This window comes from Pelobates fuscus, chromosome 10, assembly GCF_036172605.1.
Source record: "Pelobates fuscus isolate aPelFus1 chromosome 10, aPelFus1.pri, whole genome shotgun sequence".
NCBI lineage: Eukaryota > Metazoa > Chordata > Amphibia > Anura > Pelobatidae > Pelobates > Pelobates fuscus.
In genome coordinates this window covers 680,687-700,846 of record NC_086326.1, presented here as the reverse complement: position 1 = coordinate 700,846, position 20,160 = coordinate 680,687, and the positions used below count along the sequence as shown (strand labels likewise).

Below are 20,160 nucleotides of genomic sequence, written 5' to 3'. Positions count from 1 at the left end.
AATCACATACAGGAGGCTCTTGCAGGGTCTAGCAAGCTATTAACATAGCAGGGGAAAAGAAAATCTTAATTAAACAGAACTTGCAATAAAGAAAGCCTAAATAGGGCTCTCTTTACAGGAAGTGTTTATGGAAGGCTGTGCAAGTCACATGCAGGGAGGTGTGACTAGGGTTCATAAACAAAGGGATTTAACTCCTAAATGGCAGAGGATTGAGCAGTGAGGCTGCAGGGGCATGTTCTATACACCAAAACTGCTTCATTAAGCTAAAGTTGTTCAGGTGACTATAGTGTCCCTTTAATTACGTGCATTTTCCCAATCCATTAAACCAATTATCTAAGATGATATCACTCTATTTTAGAAAATTATTGTAGTTTTTATATACTAACTGGTCCAAAACAAAACTCAGCTTAGTACCCAAATAATCAATTTCTTCATTATTCCAGATAAAATTATAGTTTAATCTTAAACTTTCCGGTATTTCTTGATTAACATTGGTAGAAATAATTTGTGTTTTATTAAGATAAAGTTCGTAATTTGTGTGAGAAAACCCTGCCTTTCCCTGTTGCAGTTATTTTCCCTGCATTCGGTAGATTGATCTCCTGAACACTGACCACCCTCCTGGCTCATTTAACTTTAAGGCATATTGCACAGTCTGTTGCTCTACATCATTTTCAATACTTTCAGAGAGTACTGGTGTTATGGAGACAGGCTCAGGCACCGAGTGTAGTGGTGTTGTGGAGACAGGCTCAGGCACTGAGGGTAGTGGTGTTGTGCAGAGAGGCACTGAGGCTAGTGGTGTTGTGGAGAGAGGCTTGGAGACTATGGTGAGGAATAATAGAAAGCAGTTGTTGTTTGGGGATTCCATCATAAGAGGTGTGGAGCTGAACAACAGTGGTCTTGTGAGATGTCTTCCCGGAGCTACTGCTCACAGACACAGGAGACGTATTTGTAATATTGTTAAGCGAGCAAAGCAGGAAGGGGAATTGGATGTACTTGTCCATCTAGGGCAGGGGTTCTCAACTTTGTCTTTTTTCTTGGAAAAAGAAAAAAAAAACACCTTAGCGTCTAAGGTGTTTTTTTCCCCTTATTCTAAACACCTTAGACACACCCAGGTAATCCCCAAATCCTGGACTGGTAGGGGGTCCTGAGAACTGGGTTGAGAACCCCAATGACGTTTCTGAGGTAAAGGAAGTGTTTAGTGTTTTTGCCAATGATATACGGCAGGTTGCTTCCACACTGTCATTCTCTGAAGTTCTGCCTGTGCATAACACTCAGAATGACAGGCGGATTCGTATTAGGGACTTTAACTTGTGGCTTGGTGAATGGTGTCGGGAGCAAGGATTTGGCTTAATTTCTCATGGTAGCTCTGTTTGGAATGGAAATAAACTGTACAAAAAAAGATGGTTTGCATCTTTCTCAAAAGGGAACAAATGTTCTCAGTGAGCAGTTCAGAGGTTTTGCTAGGATGTATTAAAACTAGGAGCGTGTGCAAAAAGGTGAGAAAACACCAATCCAATTGCCCCCCAAAACAAGGACAGAATGTAGCCCCATGTAGCTAGAGCGCAGCTAAGCGGAAAAAGGCCTTGACAGGGGTTAGGAGGCGGGCTTAGGAGGAAGTAAGCGTGGGTTGGAATTATGGGTAAGTGGGATTGGCTATTTAAATGAGCAGCCATTTTAGGTGAGTCATTCTAACTTCCTACCTGGTCGAGTTTGTGTTCGCCTCGGTGTGCGCGGACTTTGCTTGGTCGGATTTCTTTTGTCTCCTCTGCAGGAACAATGGACGACGTGGAGCGTTTGCTGGAAGGGATCAGGTCGGCAGCACGGCATCAAGGTGTGGACTGGCTTCGGGCACAGCTTGGCCCTGCCCTGGCGGAGGCGGCGGATCGGGACGGCGATGGCGGGAGACCGGTCCGGGCCCGGAGGCCCCCGAGGAGGCTAAGCCCGGGCGCGGGGCCCGGTGAAGTGGTACCCGGTAGCAGTGGAGTTCCAGTTACAACCGGCAGCAGGCCCGGGAGCCGCGTGGTCGAGGCCTTGCCTCCCCGGGTGCGGACGGAGCCTCGGATGTGCACTAGGCGGCAAAGGGATATCGTGGACGGGGGCGCGGCTGCTAGCAGGTCGGAGGCGGCCGGGCGGCCCCCTGGTGCTTCGAGACCCACGGAGGGGAGGCCCAGGAGGGCTTCCCCCCCTTCGGACAGCGGAGACAATGAGGAGGCTGGATCCGGGAGACCGCATGGCAGGCATCAGGCAAGTGCAGAGGGCTCAGGTCGGGGCCCTCTTGGCGGGAAGGTTGTTCGGGGGAGCTCTGCCACTGTGGGGGGCGGGAGTAAGCCGGTTGGGGGTACACAGGCCTTAGTGGGAAAGGGGGAGGGCCCTGGGGCCCCGAAGAGGAAATGTGGCTCTAAAGGAGTAAGTTCTACGGGTGGTAGGGGTTCCCGGGGGGGGGCCAGGTCAGACAGAGGGTCTCCCGTAGGGGTGGTGGGTAGTTCGGGGCCATCGGGGTCTGGCAAGCAAGGGGTCAGAGGTAAAGGGGTGGGGGAGGGGGTTTCGGAGGTAGCTAGGCAAGGGCGTAGGGTAGGCCGGGAGTCGAGTCTTTCCGTAGTGGAGGGGCGCAGGGGGGGCCCGGGTTCCAGGAGTAGTAGTGACAGTCCCTCGCCCGTTAGATCTCTGGGGTCCCGGGATGCTCGGGGGCGGTCGGGTCGGCACTGCTCCCCCTCGGATAGCTCAGCAGGGGAAGGTGCGGCAGCCCCTCGGTATGGACAGCAGGGGCGGCTTGCTGGTAGAGACGGGAGGAGTCGTAGCCCCAGGGGTTCCCGGGTGCCACGTGGTGGTAGAGGTCAGCGGGAGGCTTCGGTGCAGAGCAGGCGCTCCCGGGGTCGGGACGGGAGGGGAGTGGATGTTCGTTACCCCCTACCCAGGACTTCTTCTCCTTGTCCTAGATTTCGGAGCCGTTCTGCTTCCTCACAGGCTGGGCACCGGGTGGGCTCCCCGGTCGGCGAGATGGCGGCGGAAGTTCCTCTTCCCGGACGTCAGGCGACCTGCACTGCAGCCCCCACCGCTCCGGTGTCGGGGGGCTTGGCCGGTGAGTCCAGTGGGTCACTACACTCTAGCGCACTAGTTACCACACTTCAGGCACTACTCCACTCATTGGGGGCGGGGGGTGACACTAGCGGCGTTGGTCAGGTGTGGGCTCCGGGTGCAGGGGCTTCAGGTTCTCGGATCCGGGATTCCGCGGGGCCTAGTTCGGGCGGGGATTTGGCGGGGCCGCAGGACGTAGGAGAGGTTGGGAGCGAAAGGGCTGAGTTGTCCGGGGGTATCCCCGACGCGGCTAGGCAGCACGCGTACGTATCTTTTGCGGGCCCACTGGGGGTCCATTTGAAACAGGACGTGAAGGATAAGATTTGGAAGGGCGAGTTCTGTGAGATCTTCTCCCTCCTCCCGTTAGAGGACTTCATTGACCTCAAGGAGGAGGATAAGAAGGATGAGAAAAAAGAGGAGGAGGAGAAGAGGAAGCGGTACCGCAAGATACCGAAGTCCTTCGGTAATTGGTTGCGGGCCTTTTGTGTGCTGGCTAGTGTGCTCGGCGAGAAATCGCCGGGGTTGTGCTCGTCTTTGTTCTGCTATTTGGATGGCATTTGGGAGGCGTACCGGACTTACGGGGGGTTGGCATGGTGGAGGTACGACGAGCAGTTTCGGCAGCGGCTGGCGGCTAACCCGGGTATGCGGTGGGACCAAATGGACCTGCCGCTCTGGATGAAGCTAATGATGGCGCAAAAAGCGCAGCCCTTTCAGAGTTCGGCCGGCGCCAGGGGGCAGTCCGCCTCGTCGGCCACCTTACAAAAGGGCTTATGCTGGCTCTATAACGAGGGCCAATGCAAATGGGGAGCCTCCTGTCGTTTCAAGCATGAGTGCTCCGGCTGCGGGGGAGCTCATGGGCTCAACCGCTGCTTTAAGAAGGGTAAGTCCGGAGGCGCCGGCGCGGCTGTCGCGCCGGGGGGAGGGGGTGCATCCGCTCCCCCTGGGCCTAACCCCAGTGAAGCTAAGCGCGATGGAGCCGTGGCTAGGCCGCTACGGTAACAGGGCGGACGCTGCGGTGCTCCTGGCGGGGTTTGCGGTGGGGTTCTTTATTCCGTTTCAGGAGCGACGAGGGGGTCAAGGGAGGCTGCGCAACCTGAAGTCTGTGGCGGACTTCCCGGATGTGGTTAGGGAAAAGCTGGGCAAAGAAGTCGGACTGGGCCGCATGGCAGGCCCATTTGTAGTGCCTCCGCTGGAGGGCCTGCGGGTTTCCCCACTTGGGGTGGTCCCCAAGAAGGAGCCGGGTAAATTTAGACTCATTCACCATCTCTCATACCCGAAAGGGGAGTCGGTGAATGACGGTATTCATAAGGAATTGTGCTCGGTGTCATATGCATCTTTCGACCGGGCGGTCGATTTGGTCCGGCGGGCCGGGCATGGGGCCCTGATGGCTAAGGTGGACATCGAGGCCGCGTTCCGGCTGCTACCGGTCCACCGGGACTGTCATCACCTGCTGGGGTGTTTCTTTGAAGGGGCCTACTTCGTGGACTTGTGTCTGCCCATGGGCTGTTCCATTTCCTGCTCCTATTTTGAGAAATTCAGCACTTTTCTCGAATGGGTGATACGGGTGGAAGCGGGGAGTCGTCTTATTGTACATTATCTAGATGATTTTCTGTGTGTGGGACCGGCCGGTTCCCTGGATTGCCTGCGCCTGCTGCGGACGGTTGAGTGGGTGGCGGGCCAATTCGGGGTTCCGCTGGCGGCGGATAAGACCGAGGGCCCGACCACGTGTCTGAGTTTTCTAGGTCTGGAGATTGACTCTGGGAGGGGAGAATGTCGGCTGCCCCAGGATAAGCTGGCAAGGCTTCGGGGGGCGGTGGCTGCCGTTGCTGGGGCACGCAAGGTGACTCTGGTGCAGCTACAGTCCTTGATTGGGTTGCTCAATTTTGCGTGTCGGGTCATCCCGATGGGAAGGGTGTTTAGTCGCAGCTTGTCGGCCGCTACCGCGGGGGTTAAATCCCCGCACCATTTTGTACGGGTGTCGGCGGCCATGCGAGCGGACTTGGGCATCTGGGATGCCTTCTTGCGGGATTTTAATGGGACGGTGTTGTTCCGGCAGGAGGGCCAGTCGTCGGCCGAGCTGGAGCTTTTTACGGATGCTTCGGGCAGTATAGGCTTTGGGGCATATTTTGGGGGCTCCTGGTGTGCGGAGCGGTGGCCGGACTCTTGGGGTTCGAGCCCTCTTATGCGCAACTTGGCTTTCTTGGAGTTGTTCCCGTTGGTTGTTGCAGTAGCGTTATGGGGTGACAGGCTGCGTGATCGGAAAGTGGTATTTTTCTCGGATAACATGGCGGTGGTTCACGCGGTGAATCGCCAGTCGGCGGCATCAAAGCCGGTGGTTCAGCTGCTTAGGCGACTGGTATTGCTGTGTATGTCCCGAAATGTTGTTTTTCGCGCGCGCCATGTTCCCGGCTATTTGAATGAGGTGGCTGATGCTCTCTCGTTTTCAGTGGTCCCGTTTCTGGCTGGCGGCGCCGGGGGCATCGAAGGAAGGGCTGGCTTGCCCGGATGAGATTTGGCAGCTGGGGGCGTCCTGCTTGGAGGACTCGTGAAGGCTTCTCTGGCACCGGCCACTTGGGCCTCGTACAGTAAGGTTTGGGGCTTGTGGGAACGGTCACTGGAAGGGTTGGCCATGGACAGCGGGGAGGCCCTGCGGGACGCTTTCTTGTGGTACACCTGTCAGTTGCTGACAAAAGGGCCGTCCCCTGCCGTGGTGGACAGATCCATGGCGGCGATGGCGTTTTGGTTTCGGTGGCATGGGAAGGAGGACTTTACCAAGACCTTCGTCATCAGGCAAGCCCTGAAGGGTTATCGCAAGGGGCGCAGGGCGCCGGATACCAGGCGCCCGGTGTCGGTGCGGCTGCTGGGGGATTTGGTGGGTATATTGCCTGAGGTTTGTTTTGATGGGTTTGAGGCTTTACTGTTCAAAGTAGCGTTTGTCTTGGCGTTTTTTGGGGCATTCCGAGTAGGGGAATTGGTGAGTGCTAGTAAAATGGCGCAGGGGGGCCTGCAATTTTCGGGGGTCCGTATCTTGGATAGGAAGGTGGTGGTGCACCTTGGCAGGTCCAAAACGGACGTCCGCGGCGTGGGCCGGGACGTGACACTGGGGGCCTTGCCGGGCTCGGCTTTGTGCCCGGTGGCTGCTACGGTGGAGTATCTGGCGCGGAGGCCAGCGGTAGGGGGCTCCTTATTGGTACATGCTGACGGATCGTCCCTTTCTCGGTTCCAGTTCACGAAAGTTTTTCGGTTGGGCTTGGGCAGGTTGGGGCTTCAAGCTGCACGATTTGGGACGCACTCGTTCCGTATTGGGGCGGCCACGGAGGCCGCACGGTTGGGATTGGGGGACGAGGTGGTGAAGAGGATCGGGAGGTGGGAGTCGGTAAGATTCCGCTCCTATGTCCGGTTGGGTCTATTGGATTAATGGCATGGGACTGTTTTGTATTTCAAAAAAAAAAAAAAATAACCATCAAATTTAAAAGGTGTTGTGTTATGATATGAGGGGTTAATGGCTATGTTGGGATGTTTCGCTGTGTTGGTTGGGGATGGGGTAGGGGTCTCTGTTGGACTTCCCTCATCATTTGTTTTCTCCCCCCAGGGCGTGTGGCATGGATCGTGGGCCATTCGTTTGTCTTCTGGGCCGAGAGGAGGGCCGCAGCTCGAGCGCAAGGCCAGCAGCTGGGTTTTCCGAGAGGCCAGTTGGCAGTTCGTTGGTTTGGGTATCGGGGTTTTTGCTGGGGGGATGTTTGTGGGAAACTGTTTGGGATGCTGGCAGCAGGGTACACGCCAGACGTGCTGGTATTACATGTGGGGGGTAATGACCTGGGCCTTACGCCGCAGCGCCGGCTGGTGAAGTGGATGAAGCAGGACATTAATAAGTTGAGGGGCCTGCTTCCGGGGGTAATGTTGGTCTGGTCTGAGATTGTCCCGCGGCGCCGGTGGCGGCACGCTCGGGATACGGGGGCTATGGAGAGGTGCAGGAAGAAGGTGAATAGCTTGATGGCAAGCTTTGTGCGGAAAGTAGGGGGTGTAGTGGTACGGCACCTGGAGTTGGAGGAAGGGTTGCCAGGATACTACCGCTCGGATGGTGTTCACCTCTCGGATGTGGGTTTGGACCTGCTCAACTTGGGTTGGCAGGATGGTATAAGGATGGCCCTGTTTCTTCGGGGTGGCGGAGCTCAGACAGCTTAAGGGGTCAAGGTCTGAGCTTGTGGCGGGACGGGGAGCTGAAGGAGAGGAAATAGGCTCCCCTGGATGAACGTGAGGTGGAATAAACAGATTGTGGTCATCGGTGGTTGAGAGGTTTCGAGTCCTGGAGGTGGCTCAGAACCTGGTGGGGCAGGGGAATCCGGGTATACCCCTGCCGTGGTTAATGGTGGTTGGCACTTTGATATAAAGTTGGTGTATGTTATAATTATGTATATGTGTTATTATATGGGGGTCATTGCCTTTTGTATGGTAGCCGAAGGAACAGGATGCGAGGGGGCGGAGTATGGGGGGCAATGACCCATGTTTACCTGTTAATTTATTATCGATATTATTATTATTATTATTATCATTATTATTATTATTATTATAATTATTGGTTAATAAAGCTGTGGACAAATTTCCCCATACTACTTAGTGTCTGTGTATTATTGGGTTAGGTTATGGGGGTGGTTTGTCCTGGATTCCGACTGCCCAAATGGCGACTATAGACCTGTTATGTAGCCCCATGTAGCTAGAGCGCAGCTAAGCGGAAAAAGGCCTTGACAGGGGTTAGGAGGCGGGCTTAGGAGGAAGTAAGCGTGGGTTGGAATTATGGGTAAGTGGGATTGGCTATTTAAATGAGCAGCCATTTTAGGTGAGTCATTCTAACTTCCTACCTGGTCGAGTTTGTCCCACCCACCCTCCCTTTGTTTGTTTTGTGTTTATTTAACCCGTTTCTTTCACAGCGGCGGGACGGGGAGCTGAAGGAGAGGAAATAGGCTCCCCTGGATGAACGTGAGGTGGAATAAACAGATTGTGGTCATCGGTGGTTGAGAGGTTTCGAGTCCTGGAGGTGGCTCAGAACCTGGTGGGGCAGGGGTATCCGGGTATACCCCTGCCGTGGTTAATGGTGGTTGGCACTTTGATATAAAGTTGGTGTATGTTATAATTATGTATATGTGTTATTATATGGGGGTCATTGCCTTTTGTATGGTAGCCGAAGGAACAGGATGCGAGGGGGCGGAGTATGGGGGGCAATGACCCATGTTTACCTGTTAATTTATTATCGATATTATTATTATTATTATTATCATTATTATTATTATTATTATAATTATTGGTTAATAAAGCTGTGGACAAATTTCCCCATACTACTTAGTGTCTGTGTATTATTGGGTTAGGTTATGGGGGTGGTTTGTCCTGGATTCCGACTGCCCAAATGGCGACTATAGACCTGTCAGGTACCTGTAACAAGTGTGTTAAAAAATGATAAGTTTAGTTATGTCTACAAATGCTCACAGTTTAGGGAATAAGATCCATAATGGCAACTGATAGTGTAGATTTAGTCGCTGTTACTGAGACATGGTGTGACGAGAGCAATCTCGCCACATTGCATTGGAGAAGCCTGGCTGCCCGCCTGCTGCCTTTGGACTATGGACCAGACTTTATGTAAATGTGTTAACCCAGATAGCTATGCCATGGAGCCCATTCGTTTAGTTAAAGACTTCGGCTCCATGGCAATTGAACTGTGTGAATAGGATCTGAGCGCTATTCGGTAGTTTTGTGCGCTCAGATCCCAGCTATCTGGGGATATGTGACATGTCTGTGTTTTATGTATAAAATGTGACTTTGTATATTTTACAGTATGTTAATGCTCTGTGCTCACCATGTGCATAATGGAGTTTTGTCTCTGTCCTGGGAGATAATTGAATTACTTCTCAATTATCTCCAGGGCAGAGGAGAGGAAGCCAGGATGCATTGTGGTAAAAAGTATGTATAATTGGGTTACCTCTCAGGATAAGGGGAGGGAATCTGTGGGTTGTAACTGATATGTTATTGGATATTTTATACCTCCCTGTGGGCGGTCCTGTATTTGCAAGACTGTAATAAAAACCAGGCTGGGTGTGCCAGCACCTCAGACCACTGCTTGACCCTCAACATGGAGCTCTGTCTCGTCTTTGGGGGGATTTACTGTATACTGTTAGAGACTGATTGCCAGGAGTGTAAGCTGATTGTCTGTTTTCCTGTTCGTCTGCTAGCAGCTATTAGTGAGGTTCCAGTTCGGGAGTTGGAGTGCTATTTTGTATCCAGTTCGGGAGTTTGGTGTTCTGCAGTAGCTGTGCTTGTGTCTCTGGAAGGGGAAGATCTACTAAACGGCTTTTAACCCCTGGGGGTGCCGTTACACATGGGATAATGAGAAAAATGACTGGGTCATAGCAATACCAGGGTACTCTTTATTTAGAAAAGGCAGAGAAGGCAAGAAAGGACTAGGGGTGGCCCTGTATGTGAAAGATAGCATAAAATCTAGCCTAATAAAAGTTAGTGAGGCAAACATAGAGTCCATTTGGGTTACGTTAGAATTTGGTAATTACACAGTAACTCGTGTAGGTGTGATTTATAGGCCCCAAGACAAATAGGAGAGTTAGATCGTTTACTAGCTGAGGAATAGGCTAAAATGACAATGAAGAGGGAAGTTATCATCATGGGTGACTTTAATCTTCCTGATGTGAATTGGAAAACCAAAATAGCTGCTTGTGCCAGGAGCACACATATTCTAAACTCCCTACTGGGATTGTCTCTAAAGCAACTCATAAAGAGGCCATATTAGATTTAGTATTAAAAAAATGGAGATGGGGGGCGGGGCCGGGCGGCCATGCCAGCAGGCTGCAAGGCATTGCAGCTCCAGGGGAAATCAACTAAAAATGGGTACTTACCCACCACAATCAGCCTGGAACCCCCTGGAAGCGTGCGATACAGGGCCCTGGAGTGTCCCGGTGCAGCTGGGGCACCTGATATCGGGTGCACTGGGTCCTGGTGAGATGCTCCGGGGCTTGGGGGACTGAGGCCTACCCGGGAGGCGAGTGGGGCGGACAGCCGCTGCCTCGCTCTCTGCCCGGCGAACACTGAGAACCACAGCAACACGGGGGGCCCCCGGCCCCGTTCACCCCCCCCTCTGGGCCGGCGGGGGTTATCCCGGTCCCCACCAGGCAACCAACACATTGGCAGCGCTCCTGGGGGACTTACAGCCTAAAGTCACCGACTGCCATGCGGCTCCAACAAGATGGCTGACAGCGAAGCACCTTCCATACATGGAAACAGCGGCTCTGCTGCTCACTTACACTGCAGGGCGAACCCCAGAAGCTGATCCAGCGCCTGCCTCAGCTGAGAATGTCTCTCTGGGGTCCCCTACCTCTCAGCCCACAGACCAACACTGAAGAAGTGCCCGGGAAGGTCACCTCCAAACGATGACTTCATCGCCACGTTCCCCCACCTGGTCACTGTGGCCGGTAAAGCACCATACCCCCATACTCACATGCCGGACGGGTACTGGGATCGCAGAGATCCGCAGACACTTGGGCCAGCAGTGGGTCCTCGGGACTTTATAGACTCTGGTATGCCCCAAGAGTAATTTCTCTGCTGGAGAATGGGATGCCGCTCACCAACAACTCCTGATACCAAAAGCGACAGGTACCCCAACTCCACACGACAGACGGCATATAAGGCATACCGACCGCCTTCACAGCAGACACCTTGGCTGTGGTTGACAATTAATGGACATGTCTGCAGCCGAAGCCACAGTTGAAGATACAGCGCAAGACAGACCTACCACCCAGATTAGCGCAGAAGATAACCCAGCATGCCACAACCCGCCTGGTGGCACATCACTCATTTAAGCAACTCTATTAACCAAGCTGTAGTTTTATATAAACATATGTACACACTTTAGTTTAACACTGAAGCATAACTTCACGTGCATACCACAAGCCTACTACAATGTTGGAAGCCTGTTTTTTATTCTTGTTCTTTTATCGTTTAAAGTGCATATCCTGACTAGGCATACCTCATGCATCTTATCACTACGACCCAACCAATGTACGACTTCACGTAAACTGACATACTCAACATCAGCTAATGTACCATTTAAAAATGATAAATGCTTAGTTTAACTTGTCTATCTTAACTATAAAATGTGCAGTCTTGTTTCAAATAGCCATGGAAATCTATAATATGTATTCTTGTTCGTGCTATCGTGGCACACCTTGCTCGATTGTAATTCCCTGCACGCTATAAATAAAGAATTCAAAAAAAAAAAAAAAAAACAAACAAAAAAAAAAAAAAAATGGAGATTTGGTATCAGATATTACTGTAGGTGAAAGTTTAGGATCCAGTGATCATCAGTCAGTGTGGTTTAATATAAGAACAGTGACTGAGTCACACCACACAAAAACAAAAGTTTTAGCCTTTAGAAAAACAGACTTTTCTAAAATTAGAATATGTGTAAAGGAGTCATTATCAGACTGGAGCAATTGAAATGGCGTCCAAGAGAAATGGGATTATTTAAAAGTTGCACTGTTTAAGGCAACAGAAAATTGCATTAGGCTTGTCAGTAAAGAAAAAAAAAAAAAGAAACCACTGTGGTACTCCGCAGATGTGGTCAAAATAGTAAAAAACAAAAAGTTAGCATTTAGTAATTATAAAAAAAAAACCAGAGTGAGGAAGACAGAATGACCTATAAGATTAGGCAGAAAGAGGCTAAGCAAGTTATAAGAGCTTCCAAATCACACACAGAAGAGAAAATAGCACAGTCAGTAAAAAAGGGGGACAAAACATTTTTTAGATACATAAATGAGAAAAGGAAAGTAAAACAAGGATTAGTTAAATTAAAAACAAAAGTAAGACGGTATGTGGAAGAGGATAAAGGTCTAGCTGACTGCCTCAATGAATATTTTGTTTAGTATTTACAGATGAAAATGAAGGAAATGATCCCTTTATAGCTCATGTTTACAGATCTAGTTATGTTAATGCTACCTGTGTATGCTAGGGGAGTCGCCCTTGGTCTGCCGATACGAAACACTAACTGCATAAATAAATAAAGGGGCAGGTCGGCCAGGAAGACTCAATTACAGAAGGTCATACTTACCCGCTGTCTATGCTTTTTCTTTCACCAAAATATAAAATTGTGCAATATGTTTTCTATGCCATGTATACATTGACTGTTTGACTGTTGCCGCCTACGTAGAGACTATTGTGTGCACATTTCCTTTCAGTCCCGCCGGAAACCGGAACCTGAAATTTAAGTTCCAGTACCGTGGTGCGCGCTGTGAAGCCGGCCCACGCTTCAAGACAGGTAAGTAAATATGGGACAGAGGGAAAGTGCACTAGGGGACACTATGGGAGGGGGGGGGCACTATGGGAGGGGGGGGACACTATGGGAGGGGGGGGACACTATGGGAGGGGGGGAGAATACTATGGGAGGGGGGGAAGAATACTATGGAAGGGGGGGAACACTATGGGATGAGGGGGGAACACTATGGGGGGGGAGAATACTATGGGAGGGGGGGAACACTATGGGATGAGGGGGGGAGAATACTATGGGATGAGGGGGGGAGAATACTATGGGATGAGGGGGGAGAATACTATGGGATGAGGGGGGAGAATACTATGGGATGAGGGGGGAGAATACTATGGGAGGGGGGAGAATACTATGGAAGGGGGGAGAATACTATGGAAGGGGGGAGAATACTATGGAAGGGGGGAGAATACTATGGAAGGGGGGGAGAATACTATGGGAGGGGGAGAGAATACTATGGGAGGGGGGAGAATACTATGGGAGGGGGGGAAGAATACTATGGAAAGGGGGGGAACACTATGGGATGAGGGGGGGGAATTTCCTTCTGAAAATGAGGTGCGTGTTATACGCCGATAAATACGGTAATTTGTTACATGTGAGTTTACAGAGGAAGAGGTTCTATTTCAACTGTCAAAAGTAAAGAGAAATAAGTCAAGGGGACATGATGGAATACACCCAAAGTTATTAAAAGAGCTTAGTGGTGTACTAGCAAAACCATTAACAGATTTATTTAACCCCTTAAGGATGGCGGGCGTGCTATGCCGTCCGTAGGGAACCGGCTCTGTCTGTAAAAGTAAAAAAGAAAAAAAAGTTAATAACAGTTTAAAATACAATTATATATACTCGAGTATAAGCCGACCCGAATATAAGCCGAGGCCCCTAATTTTACCCCAAAAAACTGGGAAAACTTATTGACTCGAGTATAAGACTAGGGTGAGAAATGCAGCAGCTACTGGTAAATTTCTAAATAAAATTAGATCCTAAAAAAAATATATTAACTGAATATTTATTTACAGTGTGTGTATAATGAATGCAGTGTGAGTGTATGAATGCAGTGTGAGTGTATGAATGCAGCGTGAGTGTATGAATGCAGCGTGAGTGTATGAATGCAGCGTGAGTGTATGAATGCAGCGTGAGTGTATGAATGCAGTGTGTGTGTATGAGTGCAGCGTGAGTGTAGGAGTGCAGCGTGTGTGTATGAGTGCAGCGTGTGTGTATGAGTGCAGCGTGTGTATATGAATGCAGTGTGAGTGTTTGAGTGCAGTGTGTGTGTATGAGTGCAGTGTGTGTGTGTGTGTGTGTGTGTGTGTTGCAGAGCCTTGGTGGGGGGTGGGCAATTTTTTATTTTAATTTTTTTTATTATTTTAATTTTTTTTTATTATTATTTATTATTTTTATTTATTTAATTTAATTATTATTATTATTGTATTATTTATTATTTAATTATTATAATTTTTTTTATTATTACTAATTTTTTTTTTCGTCCCCCCTCCCTGCTTGATACATGGCACGGAGGGGGGCTCTCCTTCCCTGGTGGTCCAGCATTGGCAGTTCAGTGGGGGGAAGGGGGGGCTGGCAGAGCTGTAACTTACCTGTCCTGCAGCTCCTGTCAGCTCTCTCCTCCTCCGCGCCGTCCGTGCAGCTCCCTCTGTCAGCTCCCACTGTAAGTCTCGCGAGAGCCGCGGCTCTTGCGAGATTTACACTGGGAGCTGACCGAGGTGCTGAACTGACGGCGCGGAGGAGGAGAGAGCTGACAGGAGCTGCAGGAGAGGTAAGTAACGCTCTCTGCAGCCCCCACAGCCCCAGTCTGTATTATGGCAATGCAAATTGCCATAATACAGACTATTGACTCGAGTATAAGCCGAGTTGGGGTTTTTTAGCACAAAAAATGTGCTGAAAAACTCGGCTTATACTCGAGTATATACGGTATTTAATATATAAATGATCTGAGTATATATATACACATATACATACAAACACATACACTAAGTGTATTTTAATATTAATATATAATATAAATATACATGTACAATGATATTGATTGAATATATATATTTATAGAATATAAATAAATATGTAAATACGTTAAAAATAAAATTAAAAAATAAATAAAAAAATATATATGTGTAAATTTGTTCTAACTGTATTTTAAAATTAATATATATATTGATATCAAAATACATGTAGAACAAAATAACAAAATAATACATATATCTAAATACATAAGTATTATGTATACCTATATATATACCATAATACCTATATAGTATTATGTATACCTATATATATTATGTATACCTATATATATACCTATATATATACCTATATATAAATAAAAATAATGAAAAAAATGTATATATATATATAATAATTATACGTATATATTTATGTAATTAGGTCATTTTATTAATTACAATTAGCGGGACCTGCCTGACAACCCAGGCCAAAAGTCCAGGGAATTTAATTTCAACGATTAATTTTAAAATGTATTACAACGATGATATTGTCAGTGAAAGTTAAATTTTTTGCAATTTTCACACACAAATGGCACTTACACGGACGATATAATTGTTGTGATACGTTTTACTGTTTTGAATCACTAATATTTGTGTTCAGCGAAGTCTCCCGAGTATAACAGTACCCCCCATGTACAGGTTTATAGTGTTTTCAAAAGTTACAGAATCAAATATAAGACTTTCGTTTCATTTTTTTTCACATTGAAATTGGCCAGGTTGGTTATGTTGCCTTTGAGACGTACGGTAGCCCAGGAATGAAAGTTACCCCCATGATAGCATACCATTTGCAAAAGTAGACGACCCAAGGTATTTCAAATGGGGTATGTAAAGTATTTTTTAGTAGCCACTTAGTCACAAACACTGGCCAAAATTGGCGTTCAAATTAGTTCTTTGCATTTTTCACACACAAACAAATATTAACACTAACTTTGGCCAGTGTTTATGACTAAGTGGCTACTAAAAAAGACTGGACATACCCCATTTGCAATACCTTGGGTTGTCTACTATTGCAAATGGTATGCCATCATGAGGGTAATTCTCATTCGTGGGCTACCATACGGTCTCAAAGGCAACGTAACCAATCTGGCGAATTACAATGTGAAAAAACTGACAAATTGACATGCTATATTTGACCCTGTAACTTCCCAAAACACCATAAAACCTGTACATAGGGGGTACTGTTTTACATGTGAGACATCGCTGAATACAAATATGTGTATTTTATTGCAGTAGCAAATAGTATTATGACATTCACAGTTAGAATGTCACGTAGAACTAAAACTAGTTTTTTCCCATTTTTTTATATTTTATTGATATTAAATTATGTTTCATACCTAAATATTTGATGTTAAATGAAAGCCCTTGTAGCGGACAGCTGATATTCCACAGGTATTCTCCACTCAAGATCCCAGTGAGGCTCAGGAACAAGTATTATAAATCCATAGAGTAGTAATTCCAGCAGGCAAAATAATCCAACAATATCCCAACATCAATCCCAATGACTGGACGACACACAGCATCAGGAGCAGAACTGACGTTTATTCCCACAGCCTCCTTTTAAGACATTCTCCCATGCAAGGGAGGATTTTGCAATAATTAGAACAGTAGCCAATACAGTAACAGTTAACTCCCACACATCTCCTCCCCTCAGTGTGACACATAATCCCATTAATTGTACTGTACTTTTACCCAAAACCTGGATGTACCCTAAAACAAGCAGATAGCCTAATATTTAGGGTACCCCCAGGTAGCCCTGATCTGGGTGACTAACATATCCAAAATTTACCCAGATCGGACCAGGGGTTCAGGAGTTATGTGGAGGGTGAAGTTTGACCGACCGCACACGAGGTGGTATCCGGAAAAGGCTCCATGTGTTTTGGCCCTGCGTTCGGACTCCGTTCGGCAGTTAAATTGCATAGTAATCCTTGCCATCCACAGCTAATATTACCTTCGCCTTTATTCCCTTGTTCGGTACATTGTTTTTACCGAAAGGGGGGCTGCCTAGTCCCTCCGTTCAGGAGTTATGGAACTCTGGAGGTCTCAGCAGTGTTCGGTTGTTTGAGTGTACGATTTGAGTTCCAGACATTCGACGACCAAACACCGCTGAGATTTTTGTGCGTAAGATGGCCGCCGTGCATGGTTCGTATACCGAACGGCGACCACACAGGCACTTAGCAAGTATCAATTAGACTGCGGTTTTGAGAAGTGTGAACGCTTAACGAGGCGCACACTTCTCACTGGGGTGGTCTGAGGGTTCGGTAGTTTCATTCGTATGAAAACTACCGAACCCTAATATGAAAGTACATACATTTTTCCTATAAACAGAGATACAATTATACGAATCCGCTATTATACAGGACAGGCTTAATGCAATCCGCTACAGCCCTGTTTCCCCTGAATAAAATTATATATAATAAGTGTGGGTGCACATAATATGAAAGAGGCGAATTACTCCTGAACAGACATATAGCGCAAATTCAAGTTTTTGTTTACGTTTTGTTTTGATCACAACGTGTACATTTAGCTCAGTCCTTAAGGGGTTAACCAATCATTGTCAACAGGAGTAGTCCCAGAAGATTGGAAGTTAGCGAATGTTGTGCCCATTCACAAGAAAGGTAATAGGGAGGAGTCAGGCAACTATAGGCCAGTAAGCCATACTTCAGTAGTGGGAAAAGTGATGGAAACCATGTTAAAGGATAGGATTGTTGAACATCTAAAAACACATGGATTTCAAGATTAGTAAAATAGGGCTCCCTCACAGGCCCTACAACAGAAATGGTACAGAAAACAAAAAGAAAGGTAGCGCCACTAAAAATCGTATAAGTTAAAAAGCATAGATAGTGTAAGTTAAATAAAAAGCATAAAACAGGTCAAAGTAAACATAAAATAAGGGGTAAAGAAACTTGAAAGTCCAGAATAAATAGTCCGACTGGTAGATGAATGCAACACCGAGGTGTTACTTTTGGGAGGGAGTACTGTCTTTAGTAAAAGAGAAATCTTCAAAGTGGTATGGATACGTCTTTCATATATCATATGAAATAGAGAAGATGAGTTTACTTCGGGGAGATCATGCCAAACTAATCTTATTGATTTTTTTGATTGGGTAACTAAAATTATAGATCAGGGTGGTGCAGTAGACATTGCTTACCTAGATTTCAGTAAGGCTTTTGACACTGTTGCACATAGAAGGCTTATCAATAAACTGCCATCTTTGAGTTTGGATTCCAATATTGTTGAATGGGTAAGGCAGTGGCTGAGTGACAGGCAACAGAGGGTTGTAGTCAATGGAGTATATTCGAAGCTTGGGCTTGTCACCAGTGGGGTACCTCAGGGATCTGTACTTGGACCCATTCTCTTTAATATTTTTATTAGTGATATTGCAGAAGGTCTTGATGGTAAGGTATGTCTTTTTGCGGATGATACTAAGATATGTAACAGGGTTGATGTTCAAGGAGGGATAAGCCAAATGGCTAATGATTTAGGTAAACTAGAAAAATGGTCAGAGTTGTGGCAACTGACATTTAATGTGGATAAGTGCAAGATAATGCATCTTGGACGTAAAAACCCAAGGGCAGAGTACAGAATATTTGATAGAGTCCTAACCTCAACATCTGAGGAAAGGGATTTAGGGTGAATATTTCTGATGACTTAAAGGTAGGCAGACAATGTAATAGAGCAGCAGGAAATGCTAGCAGAATGCTTGGTTGTATAGGGAGAGGTATTAGCAGTAGAAAGAGGGAAGTGCTCATGCCATTGTACAGAACACTGGTGAGAGCTCACTTGGAGTATTGTACACAGTACTGGAGACCATATCTTCAGAAGGATATTGATACCTTAGAGAAAGTTCAAAGAAGGGCTACTAAACTGGTTCATGGATTGCAGGATAAAACTTACCATGAAAGGTTAAAGGATCTTAACATGTATAGCTTGGAGGAAAGACGAGACAGGGGGGATATGATAGAAACATTTAAATACATAAAGGGAATCAACACAGTAAAGGAGAAGACCATATTTAAAAGAAGAACAACTACCACAACAAGAGGACATAGTCTTAAATTAGAGGGACAAAGGTTTAAAAATAATATCAGGAAGTATTACTTTACTGAGAGGGTAGTGGATGCATGGAATAGCCTTCCAGCTGAAGTGGTAGAGGTTAACACAGTAAAGGAGTTTAAGCATGCGTGGGATAGGCATAAGGCTATCCTAACTATAAGATAAGGCCAGGGACTAATGAAAGTATTTAGAAAATTGGGCAGACTAGATGGGCCGAATGGTTCTTATCTGCCGTCACATTCTATGTTTCATATTTATCAGATTTCTAATATTATCGCCTCCATATATTTTATAGATAAAACACACTTGATCTTGACAAATTAAATCGGGGATCACCAATTTTAATCATGATTTTCTAGAATATTTTAACATCTGTTTTAATTAGAGAGATTTGACAATAGATATGAATGAAGTTAAGATACTTTCCAGGTTTTAGAATAGGAGAAATTGTAGTTTTTAATGTTTCTTCTGGAAAGGCTTTGAAATTAGATATGTGTTATACGAGTGTTAGTATAATATTACCTTGAGAGATGGCCCGACTTTTCAGTTCTGAGAGCACAGCAGACCTCTCCTCATCCAGTCCGGCCAGTGTAAATACGTAGGCTAACAGAGCTTTGTTATAAGTACTCTTCACGGATGCTGTGCTATAAGCATTTTTCAGACACGACACGGCTCCTTCCTGCAGGGTCTTCTGCAAAGAAAGGGTAATGAGATACAATATAAAATGTTTCCATCCTGCATAAGCTTTCAGAACACTGACAAACATTAAGCACAAGGTGTGGCAGTTTGTTAACCCCTTCCCTACATAGTTCTGTTCATAAAAAGAAAAGAAAAAAGAGTAAATATTGCCACAAATGTTATTTGCAGCATGGGAGGTATGCCTAGGAGTTAAAATGTTTTAGATCTTATTTTGTAGTATTTTAGAGAGTGTGACATCGTTGAGTAACTATGGACAACCACGTTATCCAGTAAGTGAATGGAGTAAAGAGGTCATTGTATTATTATCATTTGTATTTATATGGCACCAACATATTCCTCAGCGCTTTACAATTATAGTAATAGGATATTTAGAGATGCAGGAGGAATTGCTCAATTTAATGGTATATAGATTGGTGTGTGTCATTGTGTGCAAGATGTAGCAAAAAAGGCACAAGCCTGGGATCGTCTTGTTCTAGGCTTGTCAATTTACTAGAACCCAGGAAGTTGTCCGTTAGCTTGTTGGTATATGTGGTGGGACACCGCCACTAAGTGCCATGACCACTGAGTATTCAGATGTTTGGTTTTGTATTTTGTGTCCCCAATGTGTATCGCTATGATTTTTCCCTTGTTAAATATGTTTCCCCTTGTATTTTACTTTTCAGCCCGATACTCCATTTAGAATGTGTGGTTAGAATGTTCACACCTCGCTAACGAGGTGTGAAAAACCGCAGCCCACAGGGGAACAAGCGGCGGGTGCTTCCCCTGGGTGACCGCCGGTTCGTATAGCCGAACACCACCAGGGGGCAGCATTCATATCCTGAACCGGCCCTGTCTTCGGGCACCGTCCTACCCACTCTAAAATAAGCTGTAATCACTAGTCCCTTTCCCCTACCTGGGAGCTACGTGGCAAGGCTCGTGGCTGCCCAGGAGAGCGCTCTCTCTGGTGGATACCAGCGTGGGGATGCCCACCGGAGAGAGGGATGCACGCCAGCAGGGAATCTCTGG

General features: G+C 47.0%; 1 protein-coding gene across 1 annotated transcript in view; it reads right to left on the bottom strand.

The window, feature by feature from the left end:
* The window catches only part of LOC134575542 (ovostatin-like), a 279,761-nt gene that overhangs the window by 39,481 nt on the left and 220,120 nt on the right, over positions 1–20,160 (bottom strand). The window contains exon 28 of the mRNA XM_063434840.1: positions 18,979–19,147. Within this exon, the coding sequence (XP_063290910.1) occupies positions 18,979–19,147 (169 nt within the window). The remainder of the gene's footprint in view (positions 1–18,978; positions 19,148–20,160) is intronic.